This window comes from Dendrobates tinctorius, unplaced genomic scaffold, assembly GCF_039654945.1.
Source record: "Dendrobates tinctorius isolate UK_male_01 unplaced genomic scaffold, ASM3965494v1 ptg000007l, whole genome shotgun sequence".
In the NCBI taxonomy this organism is placed as follows: Eukaryota; Metazoa; Chordata; class Amphibia; order Anura; family Dendrobatidae; genus Dendrobates; species Dendrobates tinctorius.
The window spans coordinates 54,631,801-54,649,683 of NW_027361675.1; the positions used below are offsets into that span (position 1 = coordinate 54,631,801).

Consider the following 17,883-nt stretch of genomic DNA (forward strand, 5'->3'; position numbering starts at 1 on the left):
GTTTAATTATTCAAAGGTATTGTCATATTTTGATATGCAGAACCCATAGAAAGATGATCATCACAACTCAAACACACCTAAACTATTCCTACAGCTTCTGAAGAGGCAAAGTTTATTTAGCCTGTAGGTATAGACATGTTTAAAGTACCCTTCGCACTAGTCAACTATATTACTGGGATTTCTAGAAGGATTGGATGATGAGCACAAACAAGACAATAGCAGCTATTTTAAACATGTCAATTAATATTAGGATATGGCAACCGTACAAATGGTTACACTAACCTTGCCAAGTTGTATCTACGTTACTCTATTGAGAAACAGACCAAAGAGGCCTATTTACCGGTCTTTTTTTTTTTAAAAAAAGACCGGTAAATAGGCCTCTTTGGTCTGTTAAAGCTTTTCTACAGAATACAGCTTGAAGATGAAAATAAATATGGTAAGTGTACATTTCAAAGGCCTTTAGAAATGCCATAGATGCCAGTTGCACTTAGTGATTTTTTCTTATTAATTTACTTTAAAATGGAGAGACTAAGCCTTTTGGTAACTGAACAAAATGTGAAGTAATGTCCTTATTCAGTATATGTCATTTGAGATCCATCCAACACTATCTGGCCATGTGTTTGTACCAGAACCGAGGATAGATTGAATGGGTGCAAGGATGTTGGATGCAAGGCAACAAAGAGGGATGTTGTAGAAGTGTAGGCAGATGATGATGGTATGCGGTACTAGAGAATATAACGGTTATCGTTTTCTCTAATCTATGACAGCAATGCGAGGATATGTCTCACTGAAATACTTCGGATAGGACAACCACATTAAAAACAGATGCTGTATCAGGACAAGAGGTACAGCAAAGAGGACACCTTCTCCTTAGAGCACATTCAGTGCCATCGAAACTGGAGAGATGCAGGATTCATCTTTAGGTAATAATTTTTGCACTTTCTGCTTTTACTCCTCCGAGGCATCTAGTAATCTAGTCAGAATTACAAACATTGTCTTTCATTAAAGGGAATCTGACACCTATTTTTTGGGCTATGAGATGCGGCCACCGCCATCAGGGGCTTATCTATAGCATTCTGTATTGCTGTAGATAAGCCCCGATGTAACCTGAAAGAGAAGAAAAACGAGTTATATTACACTCACCCAGGGGCGGTGCGGGTCCAGAGGGTGTCGCGGTCCGGTCCGGCACCTCCCATCTTGTAGCGATGACGTCCTCTTCTTTGCTTCCCGACACAGACGCACTGCTCTGCCCTGTTGAGGGCAGAGCAGAGTACTGCAGTGCGCAGGCGCTGGACCTCTTCCGGCGCCTGTGCACTGCAGTACTCTGCTCTGCCCTTAACAGGGGAGAGCAGTGCGCCTGCGCCGGTAAGCAAAGAAGAGGACGTCATCGTTAGAAGATGGGAGGTGCAGGACCGGACCGCGACACCCTCTGGACCCGCACCGCCCCTGGGTGAGTGTAATATAACTCGTTTTTCTTCTCTTTCAGGTTACATCGGGGGCTTATCTACAGCAATACAGAATGCTATAGATAAGCCCCTGATGGCAGTGGCCGCATCTCATAGCCCAAAAAATGTGACAGATTCGCTTTACAGGGAATCTGCCAGCAGGTTTTTGCTACCTCTTCTGAGAGCAGCCTAATGTAGGCAAAGAGAAGCTTAAACCAACAATGTATCACTTAGATTACTGGGTGCAGCAGCTCTCACACAATCAGAATTCTTAGATGTAGCAGAAGAGCTGAGCAAGCTGCCCCCGCCCACACTACAGCTAACCCCGCCCACGCCAGTCTCTCCATGTCCAAAGTCCATAGACAGTGCTTAGTTGCGGGACTAACGTTAATCTCTTAGTGATAAATCCTTCACAGTTAGTAAACAACAGCACAGCATTTGACAAGTGATACATTCCTGAATTCTGTGTTTCAGCCTCTATTTCCTGCTGCCTTCAGACTACATAGCAAAAACCTGCTGACAGATTCCCTTTAAGAATAGATAATGGCCACTGGTACCGTTGTATCTTTTAATATTATACATGCATTGCATAAAAACAAATATTTCTGTAATTTTTTTTGCTATTTCTGCAGTTTTCATCTATTACAATATATTGTAAACTGTCTGATACAGTGTCAATGTAGAGAACCACCTAGCCTAGCTCAATACAATTTAATTGATTCTCCTGTGCTGGTACTGGAAGCATGACCGCAAATATGCGATTTGCATACATTCGATCACATAAAGACTAGACATGCGCGGCCTAGCTCAATGAAAATGTAGCGTGATGTTGGACATGTCTTGTCGGATTGTGGCCGGAACTATGCAAATTGCATACTTGTGGTCGCACAATCACCCGCTCCCAATGCCGGAGAATTCACAAGTCTGCTGTCACATAGAGTAACTGCAGACTTGTAGCCTAAGCCCAGACAACCGCTTTAGTACTACTGCTTTGACTGGAGGGGATGAGGCAGAGCCAACAAGAATATCAGCAGTCTGGATCATGACTGAACAGCACGGAATAATTTGCAATGTATTATATGTCAAACACAGAATCAAAATGGTTAAAGATGTTTACTTAAAATCAATTATAGGATTTTTTTCAAATAATAAATGTATTTGCCTTTAACGTTAATGTGCAGGACAGATTTGTTATTAGGCATCAACAGGAACAATGGGGATTGATCTTTCTTATCTCATTTGCTCTCCTAGCAGTTCACACTTGCTCTCCTAGCAGTTCACATAATAATTGGAGTAGAAATCCAGAGTTGTCAGTTTTTCAGCACAAGGAGGGAACCTAAAGGCCCCATTACACGCATCAATGTCCCAGCGATCCCACCAACGATCCGGCGTGGATTTGATCGCTGGGACATAGTTAGACAGACCCACCAGCGATCAGGACCAGCGAGCAAGCTGGTATCCAAGGTAAACAGTGGGTAACTAAGAGCAGCGCGGCTCTTAGATACCCGATGTTTACATTGGAAACCAGCTCCCAGCGTCGCTGATCATTGGTCTCTCGCTGTCACATGCAGTGATGCGCGCTGGCCAGCGGGAGACCAACGATCAAGAAACGGCCCAGGACGTTCGAGCGCGATCAGTGATACCCGGCAGGGGGGCCGGTCGCTGATACATGTCACACACAGCGATTTCGCTGGCGAGATCGCTGTGGCGTCACAAAATCAGCGATATCGCTGGCGATCTCGCTGTGTGTGACAGGGTCTTAAGTCAGTGGGTGCTAAAAAGAAAACGAACGCTCACCAAAAAGAATAGAAGCATCCTGGAGAAGACAACATTGCTCCATTCTAGAATGCCCAGCTAAAGCCCTCAGCCTCCTACTAGAAGGTTATATGAAAACTATAGCTACTAGTACAATTACAATGCAACACTTAATTGGATTTTACAGGGATTTCTTAAAGAAGCACTCTAGGAATTCTCCAGGAATGTTTTGCTTATATAGTGCAACATTGGCCAATATTATTATACAGGTTTTTTGTGTATGTCTTGTGTTACCTGTTTTAGGTCCATGTCTGGATTAGTTGATGTCTTGATTCCTTCCTTTTTTCCTTTCTTTCTGAGAGCCGGGCTTTTTTTTTTTAAACTCTGACATAGCCCTATAAGGGCTTGTGTTTTTGTGGAACAAGCTGTAGCTTTGAATGACAACCATTGATTTTAACATTTAATGTGATGGAAACCAGGAAAAAAATCCAAATGCAGCATAATGGCAGAAAAATGCTGAAGTTCTGCAATTGGGTTTTGTTTTTACTACATTCATTGTGGTATAAAAATGACCAAGCAATTTGATTCTCCAAGTCCGTCTAATTATAACAGTTTTTTATGAGAGTAGTGGGGGGGGGGGGATTTCTACATCAATGGAGCTGTTTAAAATATGTGCACATGTTAAATATATGCTGAACTATGTGGTTCCCAAAGATATGGGCCTTTTTATTTAGTGCTAACTTTTATGATCCTTACTAAGGGGATGTGGCTTAGAGGGTAATTATGTAGAGCAGCTTAAAGACACACCCAAGAGGATCCTGTGAGCCACGGCCCTCAGATAAGCACTATTTAAAATGCCTATACCTCTGGATCCTTATGGTGGATTAAAAAAAAACAAAACACACGGAATACTCAGGGTGGCAGTGGGAATAAAATAAGTCCCAAAAACTGTGTCCGGTCGACCAGTTGTTGTGGTTAATTTAAATTATTCATGTTGAATATATATATATATATATATACACACACTGTATGTAGCCATTTATATGGACACACCTGAATAAAATGGGAGTGGTTGGTGATATCAACTTCCTATTTGTGGCACATTAGTATATGGGAGGGGGGAAACTTTTCAAGATGGGTGGTGACCGTGGTGGCCATTTTGAAGTCGGCCATTTTAGTGTGCTTGGTTTTAACGTAACTTTATTCGTTCATTAGTTATTTACAAGTTTATGACCACTTATAAAATGTGTTCAAAGTGCTGCCCATTGTGTTGGATTGTCAATGCAACCCTCTTCTCCCACTCTTGACACACTGATAGCAACACCACAGAATAAATGCTAGTGTAAGGGGGGGTCAGATTCCTTGTAGGAATGCACGGACCTGACACCCATAATGTGGTGGTGCACCATCTTGCTGGAAAAACTCAGGGAACGTGCCAACTTTATTCTCATTTGCACAAGGAAAGACTAGAAGCAATGGGATGAAACTGAATGGGAAGAGACACAGATTAGATATTAGAAAAAACTTTTTGACAGTTAGAGTGATCAATGAGTGGAACAGGCTGCCACGAGAAGTGGTGAGTTCTCCTTCAATGGAAGTCTTCAAACAGAGGCTGGACAGACATCTGACTGGGATGATTTAGCGAATCCTGCTTTGAGCAGGGGGTTGGACCAGATGGCCCAGGAGGTCCCTTCCAACTCTACGATTCTATGATTCTATGATTCAGTGCATAAAGAGGGCAATACATCATCATGTAGCAATTTCAGATATCCAGTGGCATTGAGGTCTCCATTGATGAAGAATGGCCCCACTATCTTTGTACCCCATATACCACACCATACCATCAATTATGGGTGTCAGGTCCGAGCATTCCTACATGAACAGTTTCCTGGAAAGTGGATTTGTCATCGTGGGCCAGTTGAATGGCCACCAAGGTCTCCCGATCTGACCCCCTTACACTTCTATCTTTGGGGTCATTTGAAGGCAATTGTCTATGCTGTGAAGATACGAGATGTGCAGCATCTGAAACAACGGATACTGGAAGCCTGTGCTAGCATTTCTTCCCCCCCCCCATATACTAATGTGCCACAAAGTAGGAAGTTGATATCACCAACCATTCCCATTTTATTTAGGTGTATCCATATAAATGGCCCACCCTGTATATATACTGCTCAAAAAAATACATTGTATTGTTTAGTGTTCTCTTTATTTTTTTGAGCACTATATATATATATATATATATATATATATATATATATATATATATATATATTTTTAGTGCTTTTTTAATAGCCCTGGCTATTAAAAAAGCACTTTATTGAAAACTAACATAGTGTGCTGATTTCTTTTTTGATGGACTATCCGGAGGTTTGGTATGTACCTGGAGGGCCTGCACCCAAATCCTTTTTCTCTTTTGTGCTGTCTTTTCATTTTTTTTTCTCTATATATATATAATATATATATACACACACATACATACACACACGCTCATCTATTGGCTCTTTATCTTCCTTCTCCTACTGATTTCAGGGGACATCTCCCCCAACCCTGGTCCACCATCCCCCAACCTCGACCCCTACCCTACCTCATATCGAAACCACAATAATCTGATTAACATTACTTGCACTCCCTCATCTCAATCTTTTAATTGTGCCCTCTGGAATCCACGGTCTGCTTGTAACAAGCTTCCTTTCCTACACAACTACTTTCTGAACAACTCTCTTAATCTGTTGGACCTCACTGAAACCTGGATTCAGGATTCTGACACTGTCTCTCCTGCTGCCATTTCCTACGGTGGCTTACAATTCTCTCACTCCCCGAGACCCACAAACAGACCTGGTGGTGGAGTTGGCATACTCCTGTCCCCACAATGCACTTTCCAGGTCATCCCCCCAGTCCCATCACTCTTATTCCCTTCTTTTGAGGTCCACACCATCAGGCTCTTCCGTCCCCTCTCCCTCAGGGTAGCGGTCATATACCGGCCCCCAGGCTCACCCATCCTCTTCCTTGACCACTTTTCAGCCTGGCTGCCACACTTCATGTCCTCAGAACTACCAACCCTCATCCTGGGAGACTTCAACATCCCCATTAACAGCCCTAATTCCACATCTGCATCCCAGCTTCTATCACTAACCACCTCTCTAGGCCTTTCACAGCTTTCAACCTCTGAGACACATAAGGACGGTAACACCCTTGATCTGGTCTTCTGCCGGCTCTGTTCAATCTCCCACCTAAACAACTCACCGCTTCCACTCTCTGACCACAACATTCTCTCCTTCACACTCACAAATCCTCGCCCACCCCAGCTCATTCCTACCTACCACACAGTCAGAAATCTACAAGCTATTAACCCTCAGACACTTTCAGATTCCCTACACTCATCTCTGTCCCCAATCTCCTCTCTTTCCTGTCCTAATCTGGCTGTTCATCACTACAATGACACTCTTAGAAGCACCCTTGACCAAGTAGCTCCCCTCACCCTCAGAACCTCCAAACACAGAGTAAAAGAGCCCTGCTCACATCGCAAACTCAACTTCTCCAGCGATGCTCCAGGAGTGCTGAACGCCTATGGAGAAAAACCCGCACACCAGAAGACTTCATCCACTTCAAATTTATGTTAAGAACCTATAACGCTGCCCTTCACCTTGCCAAACAGACCTACTTCACCACCCTGATCTCCTCACTAGCCAACAACCCCAAGAAACTTTTTGACACTTTTCACTCCCTCCTCAGGCCAAAAGCACAAGCTCCTATCACAGACATTTGTGCTGATGACCTGGCCTCCCACTTTACAGAAAAAATAGATAATATCCGTCAAGAAATCTGCTCCCAACCACCAAGTGCTGTGACTCCCATCCCTTCCTACATCTCCCCTGGCTCACTCTCCACATTTGATCCCATAACAGAAGAAGAAGTCTCCAGACTCCTCTCTTCTTCTCGTCCGACTACATGCACTACCGACCCCATTCCCTCACATCTCCTCCAGTCTCTCTCTCCAGTCGTCACAACCCACCTAACTACAATCTTTAATCTCTCCCTCTCCTCGGGCATTTTCCCATCCTCCTTCAAACACGCCATCGTTACTCCACTACTAAAGAAACCTGCTCTCGACCCATCCTGCACAAACAACTACAGACCAGTCTCCAATCTCCCCTTCATCTCTAAACTTTTGGAACGCCTAGTTTACTCCCGCCTTACCCGTTACCTCTCCATTCACTCCCTTCTAGACCCTTCACAGTCCGCCTTCCGCCCCCTACATTCGACTGAAACTGCACTCATCAAAGTGACCAATGACCTTCTGACAGCAAAACGTAACGGTGACCACTCTCTGCTCATTCTTCTTGACCTATCTGCAGCTTTCGATACTGTTGACCACCATCTCCTACTCTCTAGGCTCCAGTCACTAGGCATTAAGGACACTGCACTCTCCTGGTTCTCTTCCTATCTCTCTGACCGCTCCTTCAGTGTTTTGTTCTCTGGCTCCACGTCATCTCCTCTTCCTCTTGCTGTCGGGGTACCTCAGGGCTCAGTCCTTGGCCCCCTTCTTTTCTCTCTCTACACGGCCCCAATTGGACAGACCATCAGCAGATTTGGCTTTCAGTACCATCTTTATGCTGATGACACACAACTATACACGTCTTCCCCCGACCTTACCCCCGCTGTACTACAGAACGCCAGTGACTGTCTGTCCGCAGTCTCCAATATCATGTCCGCTCTCTATCTGAAACTCAACCTCTCCAAAACTGAACTTCTTCTGCTCCCGCCGTCTACTAACCTCCCTAAATCTGACATTTCCTTCTCCGTGGGTGGTACCACAATAACACCCCGGCAGCAGGTGCGCTGTTTGGGTGTTATGTTTGACACCAATCTCTCCTTTACATCCCATATACAATCCCTTGCCCGCTCTTGCCGCTTACACCTAAAGAACATCTCTAGAATCCGCCCTTTTCTCACTATGGAAACAACAAAAACCCTCACTGTTGCATTGATCCACTCTCGCCTGGATTACTGCAACGCTCTATTAATTGGCCTCCCCGTCACTCGACTATCCCCTCTCCAGTCCATACTCAATGCAGCAGCCAGGATTGTCCATCTGGGTAATCGGTACTCGGACGCGTCCGCTCTTCGCCAGTCCTTACATTGGCTGCCCATTCATTATAGGATCCAATTCAAAGTACTTGTTCTCACCCACAAAGCTCTCCACAGTGCAGCACCCCCTTACATCTCTTCTCTCATTTCTGTCTATCGGCCTAGCCGATCGCTGCGCTCTGCAAACGACTTTCGACTAACCTCTGCACTAATCCGTACCTCCCACTCCCGACTCCAAGACTTCTCCCGTGCTGCTCCTATCCTCTGGAATGCTCTACCCCAAGAAATCAGGACTATCCACAATTTGCATAGTTTTAGGCGCTCCCTCAAAACACACCTGTTCAGAGCGGCCTATCACATTCACTAATCAAAGTCATTCTCTGTGTAAGTGTGCATGTGTAGCCCATTCACTATCTCCATCCATCCTTCACTCCTGCAAGATGGCTGGACCTTCATTGTAAATACACCATTGTAAATACACACCTGTACTCTGTATCTCCCTCACCTCATTGTAGATTGTACGCTCTCACGAGCAGGGTCGTCTTATTTCGTCTTATTTTGCTTTAATTATTGTATTGTTAGCGTTGTTACTTATGACTTGTGTTTTGAAACTGTTAAACTGTAAAGCGCTGCGGAATATGTTGGCGCTATATAAATAAAGATTATTATTATTATATACAGTGTATTAAACTTATCAACATGGACAGTTTTAATTACCCACAACAGCTGATTGACCGGACACGTTTAAAAAATAAAATTATGTATTTAAAGTTATGTATTTAAATATATATTTAAACACCCTTTAAAGTGGTCTTAGTCATAGTGATTTTCCCAAGATATTTTTGTTTTTAATGTTCACATATGGTTTATTAACATACTCCTAACACTTGAATAAATGGTGTGTAAAATTTTGTAATGTCTTTCACAAATGTCACAGCAGAGTGAGAAAAGGGCAGGATTGACAATATTACAAGCTCTCAGTGAACGCCTCGGCTTTTATTGTTGGCCTGGTCTCAGATTAAGGTGTTTAAATTGTTTCGTCATTGTAATACTAACATAACTCAGTACTGAGAGGTAAAGACAAAATAAAAAAAAAATAAATAAATAAAAATAAAAAATCGCAGCGTACCCGAAAGGTTTTCAAACAATGGAAAAATCCATTGACTGCCTCCAAAGAGTCTAGGTGTTTGGACAGAGGGCTAGGCGACACGCTGAACTTTGACCCCTGGTGAAAGCTGGTAACAGTCAGTTTTAATGTTTATTTTTTAGGCACAAGAACCTCTCTCTGCCGCACAAGAGAAGGCCAGGACTGACTAGCACATGGCCGGTGGGGCGAGGAGCTACAGCTAGACTTCAGTGGTGACTATGCATGGGCTGATCAAATTGTTTAGTAATACATTGAAATAGAATTTGTAAGCAATCATTTTTGGGCTTTAAGTTTCAATAATATGTCCATAGCACTTGTGTATGTATCAAATGCACTATTATTAATGGACATCCATCAAGTAGAACCATAAAAATGTATTATTCATCACTGTTATCATTTGGAAAACTAAAAGAAGACTTTTCTGCACTTTACAAACTACCACCCCTACCACCTTAATAAACACAGTCCTTCTCCGGGAGACTCGCCTGTATACGTTTTACACGTTATACAATTTTAGTTCTGAGATGAATAAAAATTTATAATTTGATTTTTGCATTATGGTTTAGAATACAGAGCCATTGGTATGGAGAAAAAAAAAAATCCCAGAAAGATCTCCTGAATATACTGACAGCTGGCCATTTTTATTGCTTCTCTATGGAATGTTACACAAGATCATAGCTTTATTTTTGTACATTATTGCACACATACCCATTATGAGCACCGGTAAATGGTTAAAGAGTTGGAAGTCTCTTGTTGACCGACATGCAGCTTTGCTCGCGCTGCTTTTCTTCACGGTTGTATATACACACATAGGAATGGATAAATGAGGATGTAATGTTGTTACGCAGACTTGTTGAAGAAGGCCAGGACGTCTTTTTCGTAGCTGCAGTCACTACTAGTGGGTATGTGACCGTCTTCAGTCAGAAAGGCATGAGCCTCCAGCAAAGTTTACTAAAAGCAGAGCTATTGGTAGCAATAAGAAACGCATGTACGTACAGATAGAAAATTGAGGATATCATCTATAAAATTATCTGCAGCTAAAAAACAAACTGATTTCGACGGGATCTGTTTTTTTTTTTAGCAATGAGTTAAAATTCAGTTAATTCACCATCAGTTTTGTTTCATTCGAACCTGATCCAGTAAGCACAATACGGATCCTATTCAAATTAAAGAAAAACTGATGGCTATTTACAGTGGCATGCAAAAGTTTGGGAACCCCTAGACAAAATTACTGTTATTGTGAACAGTTAAATAAGTTGAGGATTACACGATCTCTAAAAGACCTAAAGTTAAAGAGGACACATTTGCTTTATATTTTAGGCAAAAGAAAGTCATTTTTTTACGTTTTAAAAATTACAAAAAGGAAAATGGGCTGATGTAAACGTTTGGGCCCCCTTGGAGATTTGTGTGCTCAGATAACTTTCACCAAGGTTTCAGACCTTAATTAACCTGTTAGGGTTATGGCTTGCTCACCATCAATGTTAGGAAAGGCCAGGTGATGGAAATTTCCCAGCTTTAAAAAACTGAGCCTCATTTAACCTTGTGCCAAAAACAGCAGCCATGAGTTCTTCTAAGCAGCTGCCTAGCACTCTGACAATGAAAATGGTGGAGGACCACAAAATAGAAGGCTATAAGAAGATAGCAAAGCGTTTTCAAGCTGCCCTCTCCTCAGTTCAAAATGTAATTAAGAAATGGCAGCTAACAGTAACAATTGAGGTCAAGATAAGGTTTGGCAGACTAAGCAAAATTTAAGCGAGAGATGCTTGTAGGATTGCTGAAGAGGCAAATCAGAACCCCGATTAACTGCAAAAGACCTACAGAAAGATTTAGCAGACTCTGGAATTGTGGTACACTGAACAGTAGAACAGCTACACCCGCACAAATATGGCCTTGATGGAAGAGTCATCAGAAGAAAACCTCTACTGCATCCTCGCCATAAAATTCAGAACATCTTAACAAGCCTGATGCATTTTGGAAATAAGCCCCTTGGACCAATGAAGTTAAAGTTCTCTTTGGCAACAATAATCAACGGTATGTGTGGAGAAAAAAGGGCAGAGTTTCAGGAAAAGAACATCTCGCCAATCATTAAGAATGGGGGTGGATCAATCATGCTTTGGGGTTGTGTTGCAGCCAATGGTACGTGGAACACTTCACAGGTAGAGAAAGAATGGATTCAATGACGTTTCAACAAATTCTTGATGCAAACATAACACCATCTGTAAAAAAAATGAAGTTAAAAAGATGTCTTCTACACAAGGACAATCATCCTAAACGCACGTCGAACTCCACAATAGACTACCTCAAAAGGCACAAGCTGAATATTTTATAATGGCCCTCACAGTCCCCTGATCACCGAAAATCTCTGGCTAGACCTCAAAATAGCAGTGCATGCAAGAAAACTCAGGAATCTCACTGAACTGAAAGACTTTTCCAAGGAAGAATGGATGAAAATCCCTCAAAGAAGCACTGAAAGACTCTTGTCTGGCTACAAAAAGTGTTTACAAGCTGTGATATTTACAAAAGGTGGTGCTAGGTACTAACCATGCTCTGGGTGCGCAAACTTTTGCATCGGACGATTTTACTTTTACTAATTTTTAAATTGTGAAAGATGGTGACAGGACAATTGTGTACAAGATAATTGTGTACGGACTATTGTGTACAGACAATTGTGTACAGGCCAATTGTGTACAATGACAATTGTGTACAAGGCAATTGTGTACAAGGCGATTGCCCTGTACACAATTGTCCTTGGACACAATTGGCCTTGGACACAATTGGCCTTGGACACAATTGGCCTTGGACACAATTTTCTGTACACAATTGTCCGTACACAATTATCTTGTACACAATTGTCATGGAACCGTGAAAGATGAATATAATTATATATATTTAAAATACAAAGGAAATGTGTCATCTTTAACCTTTAACTTGATGACTTTTGGAGATCGTTTCATCTGCATCTAGGCCTTACTGTTTACAGTAAGTAACTTTTACATGCCACTGTAACTGATCTATTTTCCATATACTTCAATGTTAAAAAACAGTATCCTGTTGAAATAATTTTTTTTTGAAGCTGGGCAAAAAAAGTTATGTTTTAACAACTGTTTTGCTAAGAGATTGCCACTGGATCCGTTCTAACAGATGATTACTGGTCATGTGACTATAGCCTTAGTTGTAGCTGTAAATCAAGAGTAAAGGCCCCCATAAAAATTAGGTGGTTACTGGACAAATTACGCTTTAGCTGACAACCATCCAAGAGTCTCCCATACACAGGAGCACTTATTTGCCAAGTGCCCCCGTGTTTATGAGACCACTGTATGATACATTAGCAGGCGGCTTACCTATGGCAGAACAATGCGGCCATCGGCACTCCAAAATTGGACATGCATGATTGACATCCCTCATCAGCAATTGCACTCCGTACACATTAGGTTATCTGCTTAACCCGTCGAAATCAGCGGGTTTGGCCAACAACAGTCTTATACTGTATATTAAGAAGTTGATATAAGTTGGCAATCTGCTTATTACCATTAGGATATTTCTGAATTGTGTCTTCCAAATGGGACATGTCATGAGTGATGGGGTGTGAATTTCTGTTATGTTGAATTATGTAGAGTACTGACTGCTGTACGACCTATATAGATTCACTACAGATTTCCTACACGGCTAGAAAAATCACTAGCTTCTGACAGTTGCACATCAAACTATCAGAAACTAGTAGCATTTCAGTTTTGACTTTGTAATATGTCACTTTTTTCCCACCATCAGTGAGGGCCACATTTATTTTCCTACCCGTTGAGCTGGATTAGACTGTGTCAGTGAATACAGAGTGCCACCGTTTATCGTACAGACTCCAAGTAACCCCAGCACCCTAACAAACTCACATTTCATCAGTGTGCCCATCTACTGGATTACAATATTTCAACTGTGTCCCAAACCCACATTTTGGACATATAAAGAATGTTTATTTTCAGTGGGGAAATGCCAGTGCAACTAGGTTACGGGTCATAATTATGGCTTCTTTCCCATCACCTACGATATATGAATCATTTTTCACTTCTTGTCAAAAATTTCCATTGGAGTGAGAAAGGTGGGAGTGGTGGGTGGTGCGAGAGGGGGAGGAGAGGGAGGAAGAGAAGGTGCGAGAGGTGAGAGAAGGGGAAGTGCGAGGTGAGAGAAGGGGAGGGGGAGGTGAGAGAAGGAGGGGGAGGTGAGAGAAGGAGGGGGAGGTGAGAGAAGGAGGGGGAGGTGAGAGAAGGAGGGGGAGGTGAGAGAAGGAGGGGGAGGTGAGAGAAGGGGGAGACACGAGAAGGGGAGACGCGAGGAGGGGAGACGCGAGGAGGGGAAGGGGAGGTGAGAGAAGGGGAGGTGCAAGAAGGGGAAGGGGAGGTGCAAGAAGGAGAAGGTGCGAGAAGGGCAAGGGGAAGGTGCGAGAAGGGGAAGGGGAAGTGAGAGAAAGGGGAGAGGTGTGACAGAAGGGGGAAGGGGAGGTGAGAGAAGGGGAAGTGAGAGAAAGGGGGGGAGGTGACAGAAGGGGAAAGGGGAGGTGACAGAAGGGGAAGGGTAGGTTAGAGAAGGAGAAAGTGCATGAATGGGAAGGGAGGTGAGAGAGGTGGGGGGGTGTCTTCCTAAAACATCACATCCTGTAAGATCAGGGCTTTGTGCTGTTAAGACTGCAACATGCGAGTAGTCCATTTCTAAAAAAGCCTACAAAAATTTGCCTACGATACCCTGCCCTTACTAATTTTAACACATTACATATTTTATATTCCCTAGATATGGCCACCCTTTGCATGGTTACCATATGCAACTATAGGGAGAAATGGTTTTCTACATTGACACACACACGCATATGAATGTACAAGTGTCAAAGATAAAGAACACAAGACTGCATAATAATCAAGCAAATCATCCAAACAAAGACTACAATGATACACCGCAGACAAACACCTATAGGAGGCGTATGTCACTGACCTTTATTGGTGACCCTCAGAAAATACCTGTTTGGCCTCAGATTAGGGGTCTACTCAGCACAACAATGACCATTAAGTGGACAGTCAATCTGCTGTGAAGTCCATTCCAGCATTATTTAGTTATTGAGCAGAAAATGAGACTATTCATTGATACTTCTCCATGTGTTTCGGAATTCTGCAACTGCAAGACTAATAATGCAAAATTGACAACAACAAGGCCCAGGAAGCTTAAAAACAGGGGGTGGGTTTGGGTTACACTAAATTCCCAAACACCTTGTATTGCATCCATGGAAAAAGCCAGGCCTCGGTCACAAACAGAGCTTCTCTTTGTGTCAAGTACTGAAGAAACATTTACTTTTTCCACTCCTTGTAAACATCCATCTCATCAAACAAGCAACAACCGACCGAGCAAATGGCCGTATTAAAATAAAAGGGAGCAGTAAAATATTTCATCCGCCCGATCGACATGTCATAGGGTGCCGGAATTTATGGGGTTATTTACTTATTTGCTCATTTTCATAAACAACTTATGGAAGTATAATTATTGATATTCATTGATCCAGGGGGGTTGGAAATAGCAAAAAAGCTTTAGTAGCCATTATGAAGTAATTAAATTAACCCCTTCATTCCCCCCAATAGGGGAGTGTGGTACTGGAGTGATTAGGGAAACTGCAGGGGATGATACACCTAACATAACAGTTGCATCCCCCCAGAGAGGAGGGAAAGAAAGTAAACAAGGGTCTGGAATAAATTACCTTGAAAACAATAGCAGAGCTCAACCACTGGGGAGACAAAAGCAGCAAGTAATATGTGTGCACATACATAGGCTGCCACTCCCCCTTCTCTAAAAGCCCGAGCCATTGTTTCAAATGGACCATTGATCCGACGGGCAAACTTTACCAATGTGTTTGTCCAAGTTGCTGCACCTTTGCAGAACAATGGACACAAGGTGCTATCCGAAAATCTAGTAGAAGAGACAGTAATGTGCAATCAGGCCTCAAAAACAAAATTTACTGCAAGGTGAAGCCCAGAAAAAAAACAAAGGAAAGCAAATAAAGCAAACCCCCCATCCTGGGGTAAGAGATCCACATCTGGAGGGAACCAGGGCGAAGGATGGCTAATCGTTTATCCAGATTCCGGCCGTGCACTGTAGGTAATCCACAGAGCATCTGGCCAATAGGAAGCCGGCGTATACACACTGGGTCCTGTATACACACCGTGTCCTGTATACACACCGTACCCTGTATACACACCAGGTCCTGTCTACACACCGTGCCCTGTTTACACACCGTGCCCTGTATACACACCGTGCCCTGTATACACACCGTGCCCTGTATACACACCGGGTCCTGTATGACACACCGGGTCCTGTATACACACTGCGCCCTGTATACACCCTGCGTCCTGTATACACACCGTACCCTGTATACACACCGTGCCCTGTATACACACTGTGTCCTGTATACACACCGTGCCCTGTATACACACCGTGCCCTGTATGACACACCGGGTCCTGTATACACACTGCGCCCTGTATACACCCTGCGTCCTGTATACACACCGTACCCTGTATACACACCGTGCCCTGTATACACACCGTGCCCTGTATACACACCGTGTCCTGCATACACACCGGGTCCTGTATACACACCGTGCCCTGTATACACACCGTGCCCTGTATACACACTGCGCCCTGTATACACCCTGCGTCCTGTATACACCCTGCGTCCTGTATACACACCGTACCCTGTATACACACCGTGCCCTGTATACACACCGTGCCCTGTATACACACCGGGTCCTGTATACACCCTGCGTCCTGTATACACACCGTGCCCTGTATACACACCGTGCCCTGTATACACACCGGGTCCTGTATACACACCGTGCCCTGTATACACCCTGCGTCCTGTATACATGGATCTCCATATACTTGTTTTCTGGGCACCTGTTCCATTCATTCACTGCTGCCTCCCAATGACAGGCACAGTCATCCTGTGGGATTCCAACAATCCAGTGACATGAAGTTGTTTTTCTCTGGGCTTTGTGCCTCCACAGCCCACCAGTGAGCAGTGCCCCCCGCTCTGCTGCCCCCTCTTTCCTGCCCCTTACCTGGTTTTGGAGGACAGAAAGGCAAGTTTGATTAATCCATAGGTAAACAGCTGGATGTTCTCCTTGGCTATGCTGGCCACTTTTAGCCTGTGCTCTAGGATATGCAGTTCCATCGTTTTCTTCTTCTCATTTGTAGATCATCTAGAGGGAATAGTGTTGTTGCCTTTTGTGTTGATTGCAGATTTTTTCTCCTTTCCCCCCCTCCTTCCAGTGCAGCTGATAAAGGAAAGTAAGAAAGGGTCGGTAAATGGAGAAAGAGAGGGGGATCGCAGGGAGAGGGGAAGCTGAATGAGTTCAGGAAGACTCGCTGCACAGCGGCGGCTCCAGAGTGCAAAAAGCAGCTGGTGCTACACTGTAACAAACAACTTGCCACTCAAGCCGCTCCTCTCTGCGCACGCGTGCCGGCCCCGAGGCTTCACGGGAAATGTAGTCCTGCCCACCGCTGAGGAGAAAGACCCTGGGTTGTTTGTGTCTTGTACTCGCTGTATGTTGTCTTGCTGTGAGGCGCAGCCACGGACTTCTGAGCGCTAGTGTGGGGGTCGGGACATTCGGTCGGATATGAAGGCCTTCTGTGGCTTGTGGAGCGTTCTGTCGTGACTCTGCGACTTGTTTTGATTGAATGGCGCCGCATTTAAAGAGACACTGCGTGTAGGCTGCAGTCTATTGTTCCCTGATATCAGGCGCGGGGAGGCTCACTGGCGGCTTCTGCAGAGTTTCCCCTCATGGCTCCTTCTCACATTGCTGAGAATCCCCCGCAGAGGTGGGCGGTCATATGGACGATGGTCTATACAAGTAGGTCAGATTTACACTCACAGGAGCCAATCACGTCCAGCATTTTATTTTTGTAGAGCTGCTTGTATCATGAAAGCTGACTTCTGATTGGTTGTTATGAATCATAGAGTTGGAAGGGACCTCCTGGGCCATCTGGTCCAACCCCCTGCTCAAAGCAGGATTCGCTAAATCATCCCAGTCAGATGTCTGTCCAGCCATGGTTTGAAGACTTCCATTGAAGGAGAACTCACAACTTCTCTTGGCAGCCTGTTCCACTCATTGATCACTCTGTCAAAAATTAATATCTAATCTGTGTCTCCTCCCATTCAGTTTCATCCCATTGCTTCTAGTCTTTCCTTGTGCAAATGAGAATAAAGATGATCCTTCTACAATGTGACAGCCCTTGAGATATTTGTAGACAGCTATTAAGTCTCCTCTCAGTCTTCTCTTTTGCAAACTAAACATTCCCAAATCCTGCAACCTTTCCTCATAAGACAGGGTTTGCAGACCGGTCACCATTCTGGTCACTCTTTTCTGAACTTGCTCCAGTTTGTTGATGTCTTTAAAATGTGGTGCCCAAAACTGGACACAA

At 43.8% G+C, this 17,883-nt stretch overlaps 1 protein-coding gene across 2 annotated transcripts in view; it reads right to left on the reverse strand.

Annotated features, from left to right (window-relative positions):
• Positions 1–17,255, reverse strand: part of CASTOR2 (cytosolic arginine sensor for mTORC1 subunit 2) — a 275,537-nt gene extending 258,282 nt beyond the window's left edge. Inside the window, exons 1-2 of one of the 2 annotated variants that reach the window (XM_073574914.1) lie at positions 16,961–17,255; positions 16,521–16,736 (exon numbers count right to left, since the gene is read on the reverse strand). In XM_073574914.1, coding sequence (XP_073431015.1) covers positions 16,521–16,633 — 113 coding nt within the window. In that variant the 5' untranslated portion in view covers positions 16,634–16,736; positions 16,961–17,255. Of the gene's footprint in view, positions 1–16,520; positions 16,737–16,890 lie in introns of both variants that reach the window. The other variant, XM_073574911.1, reaches the window with a different exon arrangement.
• Positions 17,256–17,883: the final 628 nt, after the last annotated feature.